Genomic DNA, 22,476 nt, shown 5'->3' on the forward strand with positions numbered 1-22,476 from the left:
TAATCCTCAAGAGTTTAAGCAACAATAGCATTGTAGCACAGATAGTTAGCTAACAGTAGCCACATTTACATGAGTTTTTCTCTTTCCGAATGACCTTTCCGAAAACAATGGTATACATGGAAAGGCATATTCCAATCGCGTGTCTACATGCGGCGCTATAATCAACCAGAATAGTCAATAGGGCATGCCCAGTAAAACGTAAACATCAACATCACGTGATACCGACTTCCTCGAGTTTTTCTTTCACTTGTTGGAATAACTCCGTATTGTGAGTTTTCCGTTCGTCCAGTCTTGAAATTTAATTTGGATCAAAAACAAACTTTCCACAGCAGTCCAGTGCCGATTGCTCGCCTCCATTTTTAAAACTGAAGAACGTCTGGATCTGCGTGTTACGTCATATCTGAGTATACGCTGAAAGAACGCACCCGGGATAAATTTAAAGAGGAAAAGATCAAATTCAATCTTGCTAATATTTTATAATTAAACTCGTGACATGTTTTATATAGATATATATTTTCTTTTTTAATAAAACTGGACTTGTGAATGGCGTAAAGAAGGGTTTAGATTCTGTTCCACAGATGGCGCTAATGCACACAAAAGCTGCTTGCCAACCGTCAATAAACAACAGAAGAAGAAAAACACCACGAAGAAGAACGCAGTCTGACAACTTTCCGATTGAGCGGGTACAAGATACCTCAATCGGATTGGGGAAAGGAATATTCCACCCCTTTGAATCTGATTATATATTCATTCGGATTGGCACTTTTCTTTCGGAATGAAGTGTATACAAAGGTTACATTCTTTCCATTTGAGCAAATAACCCGAATGGAATTGGAATATTTGGGTCCATGTATACATGGCTACTGTTAGCTTGAGTGAGTTACTTAGTGTGTAAAGGTGAGACGTTGAGATGTGAGTGTTAGAGGAGGTTTTTTTTTTTACCGTGAGTTAAGAACAAAAGGAAAATGCAGTCATTCAATCAGTCATTCAATTTTGCAAGAAGAATTCCTAAGTCACTCCGGTTTCCTCCCACATTCCATAAGCATGCTAGGTTAATTAGCGACTCCAAATTGTCCATAGGTATGAATGTGAGTGTGAATGGTTGTTTGTCTATATGTGCCCTGTGATTGGCTGGCCACCAGTCCAGGGTGTACCCCGCCTCTTGCCCGAAGACAGCTGGGATAGGCTCCAGCACCCCCTGCGACCCTCGTGAGGATAAGCGGTAGAAAATGAATGAATGAATGAATTCCTAAGTCTAAAGTAAACATTACGCTAGCTGTTATTTGACCACACACCCTTGCTAGCACACACACACATATATTTCTGCATGCTGGAGTATCACTATTATATTGTAGCATATTGCTATGTACCAGCAAAATTATCAAGTTAATTTTCATTTATTGTGTGATTAATTCATTATAATCCTCCCAGTTCTCGTGCACATGAGATTTTTTTCTGAACGCGAAATCTTATCATATTTAAATTTCGCGAGATCTCGTGGCACAAAATCTTGTGACACCCCTACTGGACATGAAGGAGTTATTCAGTTACTAATTCAACTATACAATTCAAATACAACACTGGACATCACCCCCCCCCCCCACAAAAAAAAAATCCAGAGTAGAGTTTTTTTTTTCAAACCGTGTACCCAAGCAATGAATAGCATGGTGCTAACGTAATCGTGTTCATTATTTACATCCACGTGCATGACAATCATGTCCAAATGGGTTCCAGTGACAAGTCCCAAATAGTTCAGTTCCACAAAGCCAGAAGCGGACGGCTACACGGAAACAGGCGCTTATTCTTAAATAAGTGACAAAATGGCACATTCAGCAGAAACCCAAGACATGGAGGATGTGATACGTTAGCCTGAGATGCACGTCCCACTTGGACTCCGCTAAAGTGGATCACAGAGCAATAATGGGCTCCGGGGTCTCCTCCTCCGCTTTCTCTATCAGTTTATTGGTGTCCACCACATCGGGTTGCGTTCGCTCCCGCCCGAAGTAGAGCGGGTTGTCGAAGGTGGGAAGGGGCCGCGGCGACTTCTTGTAGAGGAAGAAGGCGACGACAATCAGCGAGGACGTGAGGGTGATGACCAGCACCACGATCAAGCTGGTGTGCGTGCGAGAGCTGGAATTTCCACCTCCTTGTGGCTCTGCACAGTCAACAGTAGCTGAAGTTAGGGTCAGTCAAAGATCCTCTATGTGACAGGAGTGCTCTGCTGTCTTTATGATGCGAATATTCTAGTCAAAGATCCTCTATATAACAGAAGCACTCTTCTGTTTTTAAGAATAAAAAAAAAAAATCATCAGAGATACTATATGACAGGACAGCTCTACTGTTTAGAAAGAGCTGATAAAAATGCTGGTCAAAGATCCTCTATATAGCAGGAACATTGTAGCTGTTTTTGAGAATCTAATGCAAAAATATAAGACAATGATCCCCCATGTGACAGGAATATTCTGCTGTTTTTGAGAATATACTGCAAAAACCTTCATCAAAGATCCTCGATATGACAATGCAATGCTATCACTATGCTGTTTTTGAAAATTGACATCTATAACATTTATTAAAGATCCTATACATAACAGGACCGTGTAGCAGGACCACGCTGTTGTTTTTGAGAATGTAATTCGAATTGAGAATCAAATTCAAATCCAACTACACAGTCACAGCAGCGCTCTGCTGTTTTTAAAGACCTACTGAAAAAAGTGCTGGTCAAAGAGCCAATATACAACATGAGCACTCTGCTGTTTTTGAGAATATACTGCAAAAAACTTCATCAAAGATCCCCGTTATGACAATGCAATACTATCACTATGCTGATTTGGAAAATCGACATCTATAAGACTTGTTAAAGATCCTATACATAACAGGACCGCCATACGGGACCTGCTGTAAAAATGCTTGTCAAAGATCCTAAAACCAGTGTAGCAAGACTATGCTGCTGTTTTTGACAATGTAATTTGAATTGAGAATCAAATTCAAATCCAACTACACAGTGACAGGAGCGCTCTGCTGTTTTTAAAGACCTACTGAAAAAAATGCTGGTCAAAGAGCCAATATACAACATGAGCACTCTGCTGTTTTTAAGAATATACTGCAAAACCCTTATCAAAGATCCTTGTTATGACAATGCAATGCTATCACTATGCTGTTTTTGAAAATCGACATCTAAAACACATGTTAAAGAACCTATACATAACAGGACCGCCATACGGGACCTGCTGTAAAAATGCTTGTAAAAGATCCTAAAAACAGTGTAGCAGGACCATGCTGCTGTTTTTGAGAATGTAATTTGAATTGAGAATCTAATTCAAATCCAACTACACAGTGACAGGAGAGCTCTCTGAAAAAAATGCTGGTCAAAGAGCCAATATACAACATGAGCACTGTGCTGTTTTTGAGAACCTACTGCTACCTACACTCATCAACAATCCAATATGAGAGGACGGCTCTGTTGTTTTTAACTAGCCAAAGATCTTCTCAGATGATGGACACAGAAAGGTTAAGACAAGGGTAAAGGACTTACGAGATTCTGGGTCCGATTCTCTTGGCATCACTGTTGGAAAAATCATAAATAAACTTCAACATCTTAGTCTTCATGAGCTTATGTTGATGTTGTAAACTTGATCCAGTTCTACCTTTGGGTGTTTCACATATGAACGCTCGGTCGTGCCACTTGAGTCCGGACACCCACATGCCATCTGAAGTTCTGATCTCTCCGTAGTCTCTTTCTGACTCTTCCGGAGACCAGTTTGTGTAGTCCACTATGGTTTTATCCAACCACATCCAAGTGCCTGGTACCAACGGTCCATTAGGTTTGCTGTTGTTATAAACCGCTTACATATTTTGTGTTGTTGTGTGTGAGTTTTATACCTCTGTGGGTTTTGTACAAGCCGATCCAGAATGAGCTGTGGCTGTCCTGAAATACTTCGATGTTGCTTTGAATGAACGCTTGCTCCTCCGGGTCTTCAATGCTGGCCAGAAGTCCACCTTAACAACAGGAAGGGCTTATTGACAACAAAAAGTGGAATATGCAAGACCGGTACCCGTTCGGACTTGGGAGTCAAAAACCATACGCATCTGACAGCTACCCACCTTGCGTCATAATAAGTTGTGTAAAAAAGTCAACGCCGTTGTAAAATCCTGTTTTAATCATTTAATTTGAATTTTATTAAAATTTATTTTTATTTTTATTTTTTAATTTTATCATTGCCACTTTTTGACCAAGTTATGCATATTAAGTCTAAGCCCACCCCAATTCTTAAGATTTTAGGGTTTGTTTTTAAGACATTGAATGAGCCGGCCCCTCAATACATCATCAACATTATCAAAATTGGTGTCCGAAGGCCAGCTCCAAATCATGGCTGCCCAAGAGGAGACTTAAGACCAGGGAGTGGAACACTTGTTAACTCTCCCCCCTTACGTAAAAACACCCCCCAAAGTCTCGTCTTCAAACACACTTTAATTTTCTAGCTTGTGTAATGGAGTGATTTTGGTGATTCAGCTCCGGCTCGACTTGAAAGCCAAAAGTCCGACGGTTAGCAACCCCCCAAAACGTATCACGGGTGCGCAAGTGCACAGTGCGCAGCTGCACTAATCAGGCGGTCTATTTAAATGGCACCTTGCTTCCTCTCTGCCAGGATCGCTCCTGACTTGGTTTTAGCTGTGGAGATCACGGTGAAGGTAGTTTTCGTTTTCTTTTGTTATATTCAGTTTGCAGTGGTTATAACGTGTTTCATCATTTTGTGTTTCGGTAAGCCACTGCTGTCTTGTTATGCTTTTGTTTCGCTCGTTATATTAAAGCGGTTGTTGCGTTTTTCTGTGAACCTCCGAAAGCGTGTTAGGCTTAATTTAGGCAGTAGATGGCGCTATGGGGTTGTGTTGTCTCAATGGGCTTATTGTATGCACTTTAGGGGAGGGCCAACAACCATTGCACGTATGCACTATTACTTGGTCCAATTGGGAGTTAAAGGTTATATTGTGTTGTTCGGGTTTTGCTTTTATTGGGATTTGTTTGCTGTGTTGTGTTTTATTTCCATCCCCCCCTGCCAATTAGTGTCTTAATGTGTCCAGCCTTTTATATTTCATAGCTAATAAAATCACTGTTTTAAATTTTTTTTGATTGTAAAATATAAAAAATATCATGTATTTGCCAACTACTACCCCCTGGTCTTTTGTATTCATTTGCAAGAACGCCCCGTTACACTTGTAACTGAGTTGTGTGGTCCTCTGTGTCTTTTATTCCTTTTTTTTTTTTTTAGTTTAGATTGGTTTATTATTATTATTATTATATGGCTGCACGACGGTCAAGTGGTTAGCAGACCTCACAGCTAGGAGAGCAGGGTTCAATCCCATGCTCGGCCATCTCTGTGTGGAGTTTGCATGCGTGGGTTTTCTCCGGGGACTCCAAATTGTCCATAGGTATGAATGTGAGTGTGAATGGTTGTCTATATGTGCCCTGTGATTGGCTGGCCACCAGTCCAGTGTGTACCCCGCCTCTCGCCTGAAGACAGCTAGGATAGGCTCCAGAACCGCCCGCAACCCTCATGAGGAAAAGTGGTAGAAAATGAATGAATATTATACTAGTTTTTACTTTTGATTTGTTAACTACTTCTTTTATTTATTATTTTTATTTTTTAATGTTTTATTACTGTTTATTTTTACTTCTTTTTAAAGTTTTTTTTACTAGTTTGTGCAGCACTGTGGAAACAGTGTACTATATAAACCAAGTGGATTGGTTTGGACTCCTTATACAAGCATTGTAGTGCAAAGGTTCCTAGTGAGCGCAGACTGCAGGGTGAATGGTTTAAAGGAGACACCAAACAGAAAGTGAGGCAGGCCAGTTTTCATGTCATGATGGTTGTATCTGCTGCTGAAGTTGATAATAAAGAAAGTATCCAGTATAGAGCACTAACCGTTCAACAACAAGTCAAGCAAAATGATGCTAAATGTTCATTTGTCCATTTCATCAAGTATTTTTGCTTCGTTTTCTGCATGTACAACTGTAATAATTTCCTGTTTTGGGTGTCTGGAACAGATTCATTGGATTTGCATTATTTCTCAAGAGAATTTTTTTCTATCTTTCGGTTTTGTTCAGCCCTTTAGGAAGAGATTAATGAGGAAAAATTATTACTTTTGTTTATTATGCTTCTTACCATGTCTCACGCAGCTTGTGGCAGCATCCGCCCATTCAATTTCATCTGTGGCAAACAAATAGCAGTGACCCTTAAACGGCAGCCAAGTGTAAGTCTGGTGGTAATCCACCACGGCCTCTTCGGGGCAAACTCCTGGGTAGCTGGACGACTGTGTTGGCGGCATATCTGGAATTACATCGATAACGTTTGGTGATGTTGAAAGAAGATTACATTATAAAGTTAATGGCTCCAACCTGTCGACTGCATGCAAACGCTGTTCATAGTCTGATTGCAGAGCGCTGTTTTAATCTGTCCATTCAGGTCCAGGTACACACAAGGTCGGTCTTGGCTTGGCTCCCCTTCGGCCCAGTTGGCAAAAGGCATGTGCCAGCCGTCAATGTACCTAAAATAACCCCCGGTCTGACAGCCACATATATATTTCATTCTTTGCGTGCACTGGAAGCAGCAGTTTACGTCTTATTTGTCACTAGTGGTGGTGTCGTACCTCTTTTTTGTTCAGTCCGATCCAAAGAGGGCCTTTGAGATTTAAGGCCAAAAGTTCCACGTAGGCTTGTGTCCACTCATTCCTCAGACTTGCCAGTTTGGCTTTATCGCCTTCACAGTGCCTCTTGGCCTCGTCCCAGGTGAGACGCTGAGTCACAGCCTTGATGCTGTCATTTCCCAGAGTCACGTAGATGTTGGGGACCGCTGGTTCCGACTGGGACGGGATACCTGTGTCTGTGAGCAACATGTGGACTTGTGGTTTAATGATGTACAGTACAGTCGTCCGTGGGCACTTTGACTTTGCTGGCTACACTTTATCCTGTTTATTCGAAAAATATATGAATTCAAAAATCACAATTGCAGGGCACATATAGACAAACAACCATTCCCATTCACACCTATGGACAATTTGGAGTCGCCAATTAACCTAGCATGTTTTTGGAATGTGGGAGGAAACCTTAGTCCCCGGAGAAAACCCACGCATGCACGGGGAGAACATGCAAACTCCACACAGAGGTTAAGCTGGAAATACTTTTCTTTAGAATAAAATAGTCTTTTTATTTAATCTTGCTACAACCAATAAAAATCCAAATATAAGATAGCACACTGGACACTAGGAAAAAATACTTCAAACTAGTGAAATGATCTATGCAGCTTGTTCATTTTACTTGATAAAAAAAATCTTAAATTATATTTTCTATATCTAGAAATAAGTAGGACTGTTAAATTGAAATACTTTTTTTTCCAGAATAAAATACTTCATACCATTAAAGTGAAAATTAAATGACATTTTAGTGCAAAATGAATACGCAGTATACTGAAAGTCACTAATTTTGAAGTAAGCCAAAATTAATCTTACAAGTAGGTCAAAAAGTTGACTTGTTCCACCAATATATACTATCTTAAAGGGGACCTATGATGCTTTCTCCACTTTTCTGACCTATAAAAGTAGTTAGAATGTTGTATTGTGTTAAACCATGTCAAAGTTTCAGATAATGAGGTTTGTGCATTTGGAGGTGAGCCCTGAAAGAAGTTTAGGATGGCTCAAAATGCTCGGTTTCAAAAGGCGTGGTAAAACTGGCCCTTTGTGATGTCACAGAGGGGCGGACTTCCTTATATGGTTCATAGTTAGGAAGCACGTTGGGCGGGTGAAAATAGAGAGTTTTGGTAGGAAGCACAAATCAAAGGAAATTGGTGTAAATTCTGCAAAAACAAAAGTTTTCTGCACGAGTTATTTTGTGTAGCTGCTCTATAGGAGCCCACAACTCAATACAAAGGGTCAAAACATTAAAATTAAAAGTGCTAATCTGATAAGATGTTAAATTGTCTTTCACTTCTGTCGTGTTTTTCCACCTCAAAGCTCTTTGACAGTGAGGATTGAACCTGCAAACTTCCGGTTGTGAGGCAACTGCTCTACCACTTAGTCATTAGTCTGTATATATGCCTGCCTCCAATAGTGAAACGGGAGTTTCCCCAGAGAAAAGGGGAAAGTATGTTCAACCTACCAAGACTCCTGGTACAGATAAAGCCATTGCTGTCATTGCAGGACTTGATCATCCATTTTCCAATTCCAAGAGTGGGACTGTTGGTCATTATAACACAACTCTCCTAGTAGAGGGAAAGAAGTTAGCGTTGTTTTAGTGCTTTTGTCTTACATCATTAATTACACAATTGATAACATAATGAAAGCATTGAAGTCTTGAGATTTACCTCATTCCATCTTTGATAAAAACTCCCTGGTCGACGTTTGTGTACCTAAAAATGTAAACCATTTAATTCATTATACTGTATAGCAGGGGTGTCAAACTCAATCACACAGGGGACCAAAACTCAGGCCAGCCTACTTCAGATTGTGTTTTTTTTTGTTTGTTTTTTTTACATCGGAGTGTTTCCCAGCATGCTTTGCTGAACTTAAAATGACCACTTCATCCGGGCGGATGGGGCCTGAGTTTAACACATAGGGTTAGGGTAGCTATCGCCACCCAAGACCCAACAGTTGTCTCAATGGTTGTATTTCATTCATTCATTTTGTACCGCTTTTCCTCACAAGGGTCGCGGAGGGTGCTGGAGCCTATCCCAGCTGTCTTTGGGCGAGAGGCGGGGTACACCCTGGACTGGTCGCCAGCCAATCACATGGCACATATAGACAAACAACCATTCACACTCACATTCATACCTATGGACAATTTGGAGTGTCTAATTAACCTAGCATGTTTTTGGAATGTGGGAGGAAACCGGAGTACCCGGAGAAAACCCACGCATGCACGGGGAGAACATGCAAACTCCACACAGAGATGGCCGAGGGTGGAATTGAACCCTGGTCTCCTAGCTGTGAGGGTCGTATTTTCTAAATACAGTATATGCACTTACAGAATAGACCCAGTTGGTGTATTGCCTTGGTTTCCCATCGCTCCAAAAAAACGCGTCTTGATTCAAACTATTCAAACCAATCCACAGGTCTGCAGACACTTCGGCCATTTTGGTGGTCAGGAACGCTACAAGAAGAAGGATGTCATTCACTGAATTGCTCTTCTATTTTCACATGGTTCTGATTGGTTCTGATTTTCACAAGCATTATTTTTGTGATGTTTTGTATAATTGTAGAAACACGAATAAGTAGCTCAAACCTTGCACACGCCTGGTGGGTATGGAGACGAGATTCCCTCCCATGGTGATGCACTGTTTCCTTGCTTCTTCCCAGGTGGTCTTCCGGTTACTATTGATGCTGTAACACTATGCATATAACAGGGGAGTACTGTTATACCTCCTGCTTTTGCACATATTTGTAACCAACGCAATAACAGCCTGAAGAATGGGTGTCCAAGGACGTCCAACAGAGGTTCCACTACTACATCTTACCCTGGAGTCAAATTTGGTCCATTTGAGCGGGCAGCCCCCTTTGGGAGGTACCGTCGGGGCAGCAGTGCTGTTGACAGGCACCGCCGTTCCACGCTTACAAATAGACTGGTGCTCTTCGCCGCAATTGGAGCCGCGCCACAAACCTGGGAGAACAAAAGTTGATTTACAATGCTCAGATTGATCTCTCACTCTGAGCATTTTCCAGAGACTCACCCATAAAGTAGGACATGGAGACACAATTCTGATCGTAGGAATTTGTGTCGGGTTGGTTCTCATCCCATCTTTGATAGCCCACTGAAGTACCATCCATCCACCTTTGAAGAACACAGATGATTTGGACCAGAAGATTAGCAGTTTTGCATTGTCACACCGTAAATGTTCTAATTAGAGGCAGGAGGTTTAGTTAATGTCATGGTAGTGTAACTTTAATAATGCTTTGGAGTGTATGACAAAGTTAAAAGGAAAACTTTATACAGTGGAAGCTCAGTTAACCCCCCCCGGTTACCGTGTTTTCCTGAAAATGTCAAACATTTTGTACATTTTGATGCTGTAACACTAGGGGAAGGGGAGTACTGTTATACCTCCTGCTTTTGCAGATATTTCTAACCTACAGAATGAGTGTCAAATTTGGTCCATTTGAGCGGGCAGCCCCCTTTGGGCGGAACTGTCGGGCTGCAGTGGTAGCAGTTGACGGGCAGCGAAAATGTCATTTTTTGAAAATGAACATTTTCAAATGTGGCACACAGAGGTTGATCAACTCAGTGTTTCTGATCTTCTTAATGCTGTCAATTGCAACTCTCTTTGGCTCCATTTTGGGTTACTGAGGTGAAAAAATAACTCATGGCAAAACAAGAAGTTGGCGACCGTGTGGTGTCTTGCTGCCGCATCATGTCTTTGGGAACAGTTACAGTACCAATCACAACTTAAAGGAAAGTAAAAGTAACCTTAAATGTTCATGTATGGCTTTTATTCATCATTTATTATTATTATTATTATTATTATCTGGGTGCATTTCAAATTGTTTGCTGCGTGTGTGCTAGCATTTTGGCCTTCTGGAAAAGGATTAGTTGCATTTACATGATTGATTCGAGTCCATTTTGGTGATTCATGTACATGTATTTATAATAAGTATGTTTGACAATGTGATATGTCAAATTCCACAACTGCCATGATTTGGAATTAATACGAAAAACATATACATGGGGAGGTTGCCTACAGCCACACACTGTTTTTTGACCTGAGGCTATACAAGACCTCTGCAGTTAAATACTTTTGTAAAGCACACACTATAGGATTATTTGAACAGAGGCATTCCTTGAACCACTTACAGTATCTGCATCAATTTCCTGGTATCGTGTTTTGGGCATTCATACTCACCAAAATGAGCCATCAAGGTCCACTGACAAGCCAATGTAGTAAGCCCCATAGCTTCTGGAAACCTATAATAACGCAAACAATCACGTAAGCTTTTGTTGTGTTTGAGTTAGTCACAGCGTCCTTACCTGTTTCCATAAAAAGATGCTTTCCGCTTCACTGCTGATGGACACCAAATCTCCATGTCTTTGCTGGCAATAATGGCGAGCATCTTCCATGGCCATGGATACTCTGTTTATGTAGTACTGACTCCCTCTCCACTCCACCCAACCATCTGCGGTATGGTTATACTCTGGGAAGGAAGCGTCAGAAACATTGGTCACCTGACAATGACTTACTTATATGCTGGTCTGTAGGGGCGTGTCTGCTTACCTACTGCAGTATCATTTGGAGGTTGCTTTGGAGTGACTCCTGGATTAAAAAGACAAGAGTTTGTCTTGGGGCGAGAGGCGGGGTACACCCTGGACTGGTGGCCAGCCAATCACAGGGCACATATAGACAAACAACCATTCACACTCACATTCATACCTATGGACAATTTGGAGTGGCCAATTAACCTAGCATGTTTTTGGAATGTGGGAGGAAACCGGAGTACCCGGAGAAAACCCACGCATTCACATGCAAACTCCACACAGAGATGGCCGAGGGTGGAATTGAACCCTGGTCTCCTCGCTGTGAGGTCTGCACGCTAACCACTCGACCGCTGTGCAGCCTTGTAAACTAAAACCACAATAACAACAAACAGTCTGACCTGCACGGATCTGACAAAGCCAGTCGTTGTAGCTCTCACAGTGAACATCATTCCAGGACCCGCTGTCATCGGCTCGATAGATCCGGAATTCTGTGCAGGATTCTGAATTCTGAAAATTGTTTGGTTCTCCTTCCTGCCAGTGTTGGAAGTTTACCTGTGGGGAAAAAAAAGTTCATTTAAAAATATATTTTTTGTGAATTCAGTCCTAAAATGTCCCAAACTTCCTAAAAGTTTAACCAGTTCAACCAAAACTTTCTGGAAATATATATAATAATAATAATTTTATTTATTTTGTAGAAAATAAAATGGCTCCCTCACCGAGGATCCATCACTCCATACGTAGCCGGTAGTTGGGTCAGGAATATGAAGTCCAATCCAGGCCTTTCCGTAGCTGAGACAAATCACATTGCAAAATGTCAACAACTACACCAGTCTTGTCTTATGGAATGGTTCGATTCCCCCCTCGTGCATCTCGGTATGGAGTTTGCATGTTCTCCCCGTGCATGTGTGGGTTTTCTCCGGGGACTCTGGTTTCCTCCCACACCTTGTACTTTGGTACGGACAAAATTTTTTTTTTATAAATAAAAATAAGAAACTTGAATTACATTAGAAAGCAGGAAGTGAACAAATGTAACAGTTAGTGATTGTAAAAGTACCAGATGGAGGGGTCGGATTTAATAAGCTTTGCTTCTTCCTACTCCTTTTGGACATTTTTTTTTATTATGTGATGCTCTCAATTGTAATTTGATGAATGTTCAAATGAAATAAAAACCATAACCATTCCAAAAACATGCTAGGTTAATTGGCAAATCCAAACTGTCCATAGAATGTGGGTGTGAATACATGTGCCCTGGTGTGATGTACATTCAAATAAGCACTGTACTTAACCCTAATTAACATATAATATAATAATAATATTAACATTATAACAACATTCTATTTTAGTAGTCATATGAAATGATATGTCCTTTTTTCTTGCGTTGTGTATTGTATTATGCTGTTTGAAGGCATCCTACCGTCCCACAAAGAGCTCAGCGCTACTGTGGATGCTGAGAAGATCTCCTCCAATGGCCCTGCAGTAATCTCGGGCCTCATACCAAGTCTTCTCAAAGTCCCGGGGCCCTGTGAAGAACTGGAGTGCAAGACAGCGTACTTTACTGATGATACAGTACAGTCCAGCCCAGTCGAGTTTTCTCTCTGAACTAGGAATCATGTTTTGGTGTATTGCAAGATCTTGCGACACCCCTAGTTTGTTGGGCTGTGACCTCCAGCAGTACCTTGGAGCAGATATTCCTTGTTCCCACTCGGATCCAACCTTCGGCACACTGCGGGGGGCTAACCGTCGGCGGCGGAGGCGTTAACACAGCCCCTTCAGCCAGATGCTTGCAGATGTATTTCTCCGTGTTGGTGCAGGGCAGAAGATCCCACAGCCCGGCGAAAACGCCGGTTGTCATGGCAACGCAGCCTTGTCTACTACCTTTTTAGGGAAGTAGCGTTAGAAGCTATCCTATATCTCTGCCTCCACTTGAGGATGGAACTAAGAAAAACACACACTTACCGGGCATTTCATTGTTCCAGTGCGTAAAAGTGACTGCGTTGTCGTTGGTCCACACAAACTCATCGTGGTTCACCTGATTAGAGAGGCCAAGCCAGAAGTACTTCTCCGGTCTTGCGCCCACTAAGCTGACCAAGAATGCGTTGTCCACCCTGGAAATGGTCACACAATGTTGTTGACTGTGAAAATATGTTTTTCCATTCATGCTACTACTTTGATTCATTAAGTAGCCGTCCGACATTATGTATAAAACCCAAACGTACAAAGGGTGATGATCTGCATGCATCCTTACCCATTAGACACATCAACCAAATAGGAGTCGGATGACTTGCAGCCATCTTTAGCTTCATCAAACGTTTTGGTTTCCGTCCCCACAAAGTAACAGTAGGAGCCATGTCTCTTCCAGCCCTGGATCATTGGAAAAACCACATTCAAAATAGCAAAACATCTACGTACATGTAAGGAATGAAGTTGACTCACAGCTTTGCAACCAATGTCTAAATTAATTTCATCTCTGGCGTGCTCTGTGCTGCTTTGCTTCATGCAGATGAAGCCATGTTTTTCATCACAGGAGCGGTCTGCCCAGTTGCCATTCTGTCGCATTTCAGAAATATAACTGTAACACACTGGCAAGCATCATAGTAGCATAATCAATGCCGAGTGACTGCTTTACCTCTCCCACCATGAGAACACAGTCCTCGTCATCGGTGGAGAGAGTGGGTTCTCCGTACTGCCAGCTGGAGAACATGACGGCAGTGAGGTCACTCCACTCGAACAGGCCCTCCGTCCGCCTGTCGTTTAGGCCGATCCAAAGCTCATCGGTGGAGGCTGTGGGCGGTCAACATTTTAGCTAACACTCAGCTTGTTGACAATAAAAACACCATTGGTCACGTTGTTAGTTTTAGTAGTTGCTGGACGCTAAAGTCACTTTAATTGTTTGGCCTGGTGGTAATTAGACACAATTAGAGAACTGTCTATTGTAGACTAAACACCTGGTGACTATAGTAGCGACTATAGTAGACTCAGTGGTTAAAAGAATAATTAAAAAGGTGTAAATAATTAAGAATATTTGAGGCATACAGCATTTTTTTTTGGCCAGCAGCACATTCTAAAACCAGAATTAAAACAAGTAAACTAAAAAAACAACAGAAAATTTTGAAAAATCAGCAGTAATTTAATGAGAAGTTAAATGTTTTTATTGTAAAGTAAAAAGTAATCTACTAATCGTAATATAATAAGTAATAATAATAATATAACAAGAAAAAGTCATAATTTTACAAGAATAAAGTGGGAAGGGAAATAAGTTCAAATATGAAAGATAAAATATAAAATTTTAAATATAATGTTCATTCATTCATTCATTTTTTTTACAGCTTTACTGCTTTTTCATTGTGAGAAACAAACTAAACAACAAATATAACAAGTATAAAAGTAGTACTTTTTGGAGAAGTAGGTTGGAGAAAAAGTTCTAATGTTATGACAATGAAGCCTAAATATTGTGGGAATGAAGTCAGAATTAAGAAAAACAATTAATTACATGAAGAAAATAAAAAGCAACAACAGCACAGTTTCCATTTTTATGAAAATAATGTAAGATATTAAGAGAAAAAAGACGTATTCTAACAAAAAAAGTGCAATAAATGTGTGATATTATGAGGGAAAATAGTGTCAGCTTTGTAGCAATTAGTTAAAATATATTTTTAAAATATATATATATAAATATAAAAATATATATAAAATTAATATATAACATATTTATTTTAAGTTGTAATATTATAATAAAAAACACAACTAAATAAATGAATTATTGAAAAATTTGGTTGAAAAGAAGGAATATGATTATGGGAGTAAAGTCAATATATAATTGTAATGAAGTCATAATAAAAAAATTATTACGAAGATTATTTAAGAAGGAAGTCAAATCATCTTTCAAATCATCCACCTGCAATGTAATGAGGACTAACGTTGCGTTCACTGACCATATCCAAGTTGAGAGATGACAAAACTGTAGTCCTCCACATTACGCAAGCTCACAAGCTCGCCCTCCTCTTTGCGGCAAACCTTCTGAGCGTCCGTCCATTTCTGTGGGGTCCGAAGGAGGTGGAAGCAGTGGCCGTTGTAGGGAATCCACGGGCTTGAACAGAACCCTTGCTCCACTGACGACAGGAAAAGAAAAGATACTCAGTGGGAGCATTACAAGGAGGGGGGGGGGGGGGTCATGATGTTTAGAGATTGTGTACTCTGCGGAGGGACGGGAGGGGCTCCAGATTTGTAGCAGATGTAGCCTATTTTCTTTGCACAGGATAGAGTTTGCCATTTGTGCTGCCCGGCCGAGTCCAAAAGTGCGCAGTTGTGGCCCGGATTAGGAAGCGGAAATCCTAAAATGAAAACATCACATTTGTTCCCACTTCTTACCACATACTAGATCAGTTCTGTAGAACTCAAGTATTCCGCCAAGCTTATCAACCGACTTACCACTACTCCATCTCAGGTACCGCATGGGCTTCCCATCTGACCACTGCCAGCCATGCTCAGGGTTGAGGACCAGCCCAATCCAAAGCTTGTTTTTCACATTTCCTAGCAGCGCTGTGGGGCGGAAGCGACAAAGGACACGGTGAAAATGGGAGTCTTCCTCTTTGCCAAGAGTGTTCCTCCTTTTTATTGCAAAAAGGCAGAACTCACACAAACTCCTTTGAGATATTACTACAAAAGTAACCCAGTAATCCCTCATTATCACGGCTAATTGGTTCCAGACTCGACCGTGACAAGTGAATGTCCGCACAGTATGTTTCCTTGACAAAAATAAAACAAAAAACAAAAAAATAAATTTGAAATTAAAAACATAAAGAAAAAAAAAATCCCTTCAACTATATTAGGAAAGCAGGAAGTGAACAAATGTAACAGTTACTGATTGTAAAAGTACCAGATGGAGGGGTAGGATTTAATAAGCTTTGCTTCTTCCTACTCCTTTTGGACATGTGGAACTGTGAACTGATTATGTGATGCATTCAATTGTAATCTGATGCATGTTCAAATGAAATTAAACCATTACCATTATTTATAACTGGAATATTTTTGTAGTTAGAGCATATTTTTTTCACCATTTCTTTTCTTCTTTATTATGCAGAATATACCATATTTTCTGGACGATAAGTCGCGCCGGAGTATAAGTTGCACAAGGCCAAAAATGCATAATTAGGTTTAAATTTTTTTGCAAAAGTCGCACTGGAGTCTGTACTTTTCGAAAATAAGAACACTTTTTTGTTTCTTTACTTTATTTTACTTTTATTTAACCTACAAATGCGTCAGATCATTTTGCCTGACCCTGTGTGTGTATATATGTATATATATATATATATATATATATATATATATATATATGTATATCGTATTTTCTGGACTATAAGTCGCACAAGGACAAAAATGCACAATTATGTTTAAAAAAAACAAAACAAAAGTTGCACTGGAGTATGTACTTTTCGAAAAATAAAATCACTTTTGTGTTTCTTTACTTTATTTTCCTTTTATGTAACCTACAAATGTGTCATATATATATATATATTGTATTTTCTCAACTATAAGTTGCTCCGGAGTATAAGTCGAATTTTTTGCGGGTAATTTATTTTCCAAACTACTTGGCCAAAACAGACATTACGTCCTCTTGGAAGGCAAGTTGTAACAATAAAAGAATAGAGAACAGGCTGAATATGTGTAAGATATGCTAACACAATGCTTATTCAGCTACATAATGTAACATAAACACTCATTTATAAGTCGCTCTGGAGTATAAGTTGCAGGAACAGCCAACCTATGAAAAAAGGGGGGTCTTACCCGAGATGAAAGCCTGCTCGTTGGTATCAGTCACGCTGACCAGGTTGGCACCCTGCTGCCTGCAGCTCTCGTCAGCCTGTGGCCAACTCAGCACTGACTGAGCATTGACCTGGTAAAACGCTCCCGTGATGTGGTTCTTCTGCCAGTGTTCCGTCGCTGGGCGGGGACGCAGAAACAAGCATACACTTTGTAATCGTCATTTTCCGAAATACAAATAGTGGCATTTTGTGTGCTTACATGAAGTGGGGCAGTATCCCCACTGCTCATGTTCGTATTTGGTCCCAATGGCACACCATTGGCGCTTTATGGAGGAGTCAAAGGTTGTACAATCTCCATACCAGCGATCTTTATACAGGAAGGGAAACATGCACGGCTTTCCGTATGCATTTCCGTCAATGGTGTAATAAACTGAAATGGAGGCAAAAAAACATCAGTGAGACATCGTTTGTTCATGAATTAGTTATTGATAAGCCGTGATAGAGTGAGGGAGCGATGTTTGAGGTATGACTGTATTAGCAAAAGCTAAGGGCCTCCAGTTCCAACCCTTAATATAATTATATTAATACAAGTTATTAATATTAACTCTTAAAATTGAAAAGTGATTTAATGCAAAGCAATGTCCAATTATTACAACAAATGGTAATAAAGTCTCCCTACGCCCATCATTTTGGTACATAGTGTATAAGTATTATATGCATGTTTTATATACAGTTATTTTGTTTAGGTGTCGTATGTAGTAAAGTGTATATGTACGTATAGTGTATAGTAAATGTAACGTGTATAAAATAACCGTGTGGTTATTATTATTTTGTGGTAAAGGTATGGTTTGCAGTCAAAATAATAATAATAATAATAATAATAATAATAATAATAATAATAATAATAATAATAATAATAATAATAATAATAATAATAATAATAATAATAATAATAATAATAATTATTATTATTATTATTATTATTATTATTATTATTTTGTGGAAATTGTATTTATATTGAGTTTCAGATTTTATTTTTATATTTATTTTATTTAGGTAGTAATAATAATAATTATTATTATATTCTTAATACAGTATAAATACAAGAATCGCAAGCAAACTATTTAAATAACCACATGGTTATTTTATATACACATTACATTTACTATACACTATACATACATATACACTTTACTACATACGACATTATTTTTTGTGGTAAGGGTATGGTTTGTAGTCAAAATAATAATAATAATAATAATAATTATTATTATTATTATTATTATTTTGTGGTAATGGTATTTATATTGAATTTCAGATTTTGTTTTGATATTTATTGGTCATTTTTTAACCACGTAAATTGGGTGATATGTTCACTTGCAAATTATGTTCGCTTTGTATGGTTTGCAGTCACATCAAAGTCTATTTAGTCTTTATAACTCCTGTTATACTCATTTGCAATACTATGCATGTGAAGTCAAAATAGACGAGAAGTGGCACTCAAGCAGCTATAGAATCCCGGTTATGTAATATAAGTTAGATTTACAGTATAATCTTCATGCAACATGTGTCACGTTTGATATCCATCTGTATTGTAAGAGTCTTGATGTGCTATATATATCACCATATTGACACTTACTATGGTACCCATTATGTCATTGGATGCTCATATCACCTTGTACTTCGGTACGAGGTGCATTATTAAAAAAAACAAAAAACAAACTGTATTATGGAAAGCAGGAAGTGAACAAATGTAACAGTTACTGATTGAAAAAGTACCAGATGGAGGGGTAGGATTTAATAAGCTTTGCTTCTTCCTACTCCTTTTGGACATGTGGAACTGTGAACTGATTATGGGATGCATTCAATTGTAATCTGATGCATGTTCAAATGAAATAAAACCATTACCATTATTTGAAATGGGTCGAGGGGACTGCAATTGACCTACTTCGCCACTAGGTAGCGCTAGCACACTCCAGTACTTTTTACCTAGAAGTGTCCCTGAGCAATATCGATCTCAATGCGTTCTTTACCTCTGTGTGTCCGAGAGCAAGCGCCATTGGCCGTCCCAGTGATGGTGAAGTGGTTCCTGGGCCCAGTAGTTTTGGAGAGCCTGATCCCTCCGTCGGAGGCGAGCTCGATGTAAAGCTGCTGTCCTTTCAACGCCAACAGCGTCCCGTTCTTGCATTCCCATTTCTGGAGGTCGCTCTTGTCGTCGCAGTCATACAGGCTGACTTCGCTGCCCACGCTCTTGCCCTGCGCCCCCAGGCACTTTCTGGTGGAGGTGACGAACATGCGTTCCCCCGTCGTCCAGCGTACGTCGGAGCAGCGAGAGGATTTTTTCACTAGACATGTGCCTGTGGCTTTGTTGACAAGTGAGAATGGTGAATCTGCAAAAGGAAGTGAAACAACAACAGGCTATCACATGCGTGTACTTCCTGTACACCTGGGGGGTGTCCAAACTATTTCCACGGAGGCCACATACGGAACATTGAAAGAATGCAATGGAGACTTTCATCATTTACATAGAAAACATGCAAATATGCCAAGAAGTTATATAGATTTCAAGTAAATAGCATCTCAGCTTGGTAATATAGGTTTTTGTTCTTTCTGTAATAATAGTTGTAATATTATAAGACTTTACTTCCATAATATTCTCAAATTTTCCCCAACCTGATTTTCCAAAAGCTACAACTTTTTTTTCTTTCTCATATTACAACTTGGAAGTAACATATTTTCTATAATATTTCAGCTCCATGCTTCTCCGCTTTCATTTCCTTTTCCTTCCTTGTTAGGAGGCGACGCTATAATAATAGATTATAATAAAATAAAATAAAATAAAATAAAATAATAGATTAACATTTTGACTTTATTTTTTGCCACTGACCAAAAAAAATAAAAAATTAAACATTTTCTAAGCATTTTAACTGTATTCCCTGTATTTATTCTTGTAACACGATAACCTTTTTTGCGATTTAAAAAAAGTGGCCAGCGACCAGTCTAGGGTGTACCCCGCTGGGATAGGCTCCAGCATAATCACAACCTTAGTGAGGATAAGCGGCATTGAAAATGGTTGGATGGTTTACAACATTTTTCTTGTTATTTTGACACTATTATATTCTAAAGTCACTGCTGATTTTTTTTTGTATTCATGTTAAATTCTAGATTTGTGCTGGGGGGTTGACAAAAAACAAAAACAGAGCACTTCGGTCAACTCCACTGTTCAGCAAAACAAGACAATAAATCATTTGATTATTCAAAACCACACATTTTTGACAGATTTATCCACACAAAAATTATTAGCACATTATTATTAGCACATTATTGATTAAAAAACAAGAGGAGCCCATAGTCCCCTCATGGATAACAACCTGCATCTGCACTGACATCTCCCTGCAACCTCAAGGAAAGACAGTCGTGTCAAAAAGAGAATAAAAGTCCAAATAGCATACCATCAGATAAGGAACACAAACATATTGGGGCGAGGAGCCCAACCACCGCCATCGTTATCCATGTGGTCGACATTCTCCCGATAAGTCTCAGAGCGGCAGACATCGCCCGTGCGTTGCAAGCGTCGGACTTATGAGCATCAACATGAAAAGAAGGACTTCTTAACAGAACTGACCCTTTCTTCTTCTTCTTCTTCTTTTTTTTTGCCGAGCACGGCTTCATTGAGAAAGTGTCCCCATTCACTTCCTGTCCTGGAAGGAAAAAATTGATGTGTAAGACATATGTTAAAACGTGATTCATCAGTTAGGCCACACCCTCTTCAATGAATTTTGTCACATGTGGCGGTTCCGTTGCGTAAATGTTTTTTTGCATACGGTCGATGGTTCTTGGAGAAATGCATGCAGAACAGGCACTGTGCGTAGGGCCCTATGACCTAGGAGGGGCCAGATTTTGCACGGGGGGGATTCTCTGCAAATGTGCAAACAATGAGCATTTTTGCACCAAGTTTCATGGAGCAACATCAATCATAATGCACAAAAAAGCCCATATTCCCAAACAAACAGGAAGTTGGCCATCTTTACCTTTAGCTGCATTTTTGGGGCAAGAACTGGGGTTGTAGGCTGCATGGAGGACTAGTGGTTAGCACACAGACCTCGCAGCCAGGAGACCCGAGTTCAATACCACCCTCGGCCATCTCTGTGTGGAGTTTGCATGTTCTCCCCGTGCATGCGTGGGTTTTCTCCGGATACTCCAGTTTCCTCCCACATTCCAAAAAAATGCTAGGTTAATTGGCCACTCCAAATTGTCCATAGGTATGAATGTGAGTGTGAATGGTTGTTTGTCTATATGTGCCCTGTGATTGGCTGACCACCAATTGGCGACCCTAGTGAGTATAAGCGGTAGAAAATGAATGAAAAAAGTTCTAACTGAAGTAAAATTATACTTTTACTTTATTTAGAATTTCACTAGTCTGTGCAGCACTTTGGAAACTTTAGAATGTGCTGTATGAATAAAGGGGATTGGATTGAAGATGGTCCATAAGATGGAGGTGGGGCATTCCGACAAACTTTGGTCTTTGATTTTCATGCTGCTTTGAACTTTGAACAAAACCGTAAACGTTAATAACTCAGCTCATAATTGGTACATGTGATTATGACAACACCTGGAAGCTGTATGGAGGTCACTTCCTCAGTGGTGACAGGAAACGTCAAACAAAAGCTTTGCGACGTTATAGGAGTCATGTTATGATGAAGTAAACCATGGAAAGGAAACACTTTCACCCAGATGCCTGATTCTGGAACTCTGTTAATATTTGTATTTATTTCATATTTACTATATGTATAGTGATTGAACAATTAGTTTCCCAAAGCAATCTTCACTGGCTAAATGTACTGCAAAAAAGGTCAGTAAGGATAATTCATAATGCCGCCTACAGAGAACATACTAACTCCTTATTTCTAAAATCACAAACACTTCAACTTGCTGATATGGTTCATCTTCAAACAGCTAAAATAATGCATAAGGCTAAAAATAACCAATTATCTAAAAATGTCATCCAATACTTCTCTACAAAAGAGGATAAATATGATCTCAGGGAAAAAGTACATTTGAAACACTTCTATGCTAGGACTACGTTAAAAAGCCATAGCATTTCAGTATGTGGAATCAAACTATGGAATGGATTGCGTAAGGACCTCAAACAATGCACAACGATGAGCCAATTCAAGAAACAATACAAGCAGTTGATGTTTGCTAAATACAAGGATGAAGAGTCTTGAACCAGTCATGATGTGCTATATATATCACTATATTGACACTTACTATGGTACCCATTATGGCATTGGATGCTCATATCACCTCCTACTTCGGTATGTGACAAAATAAAGTAAAATATAACAAAAAAAACCTTAAACTATGTTAGGAAAGCAGGAAGTGAACAAATGTAACAGTTACTGATTGTAAAAGTACCAGATGGAGGGGTAGGATTTAATAAGGATGAAGGGTCTTGAACCAGTCATGATGTGCTATATATAT

The 22,476-nt window shown here is 39.6% G+C and overlaps 1 protein-coding gene across 1 annotated transcript; it reads right to left on the bottom strand.

The window, feature by feature from the left end:
* Window positions 1-534: 534 nt before the first annotated feature.
* mrc1b (mannose receptor, C type 1b) lies at window positions 535-20,672 on the bottom strand. The gene is made up of 31 exons (XM_058075449.1): window positions 20,445-20,672; window positions 19,026-19,382; window positions 17,252-17,422; window positions 17,015-17,170; window positions 15,659-15,769; window positions 15,424-15,561; window positions 15,163-15,339; window positions 13,857-14,011; window positions 13,664-13,777; window positions 13,476-13,591; window positions 13,187-13,335; window positions 12,906-13,105; window positions 12,645-12,760; window positions 11,947-12,019; window positions 11,629-11,782; window positions 11,250-11,288; window positions 11,006-11,169; window positions 10,881-10,942; window positions 9,717-9,817; window positions 9,504-9,646; window positions 9,272-9,377; window positions 9,015-9,139; window positions 8,355-8,399; window positions 8,150-8,252; window positions 6,646-6,878; window positions 6,395-6,560; window positions 6,162-6,326; window positions 3,880-3,996; window positions 3,645-3,800; window positions 3,533-3,562; window positions 535-2,155 (listed from the first exon to the last, which is right to left on the bottom strand). The coding sequence occupies exons 1-31, from the start codon at window positions 20,662-20,664 to the stop codon at window positions 1,908-1,910; spliced, it is 4,410 nt and encodes a 1,469-aa protein (XP_057931432.1). The 5' UTR covers window positions 20,665-20,672; the 3' UTR covers window positions 535-1,907.
* Between the last annotated feature and the right edge of the window lie 1,804 nt (window positions 20,673-22,476).

This window comes from Doryrhamphus excisus, chromosome 1, assembly GCF_030265055.1.
Source record: "Doryrhamphus excisus isolate RoL2022-K1 chromosome 1, RoL_Dexc_1.0, whole genome shotgun sequence".
Taxonomy (NCBI): domain Eukaryota; kingdom Metazoa; phylum Chordata; class Actinopteri; order Syngnathiformes; family Syngnathidae; genus Doryrhamphus; species Doryrhamphus excisus.

Coding starts and splice junctions, on each gene's coding strand:
- mrc1b (XM_058075449.1), bottom strand. CDS start 20,664: ATGAAGCCGTGCTCGGCAAAAAAAAAGAAGAAGAAGAAGAAGAAAGGG. Junction 11,783..11,946: donor TATGGAGTGATGGATCCTCG/GTGAGGGAGCCA, acceptor TTTTCCCCACAG/GTAAACTTCCAACACTGGCA. Junction 6,879..8,149: donor TATCTGTACCAGGAGTCTTG/GTAGGTTGAACA, acceptor TGTTGCTCACAG/ACACAGGTATCCCGTCCCAG.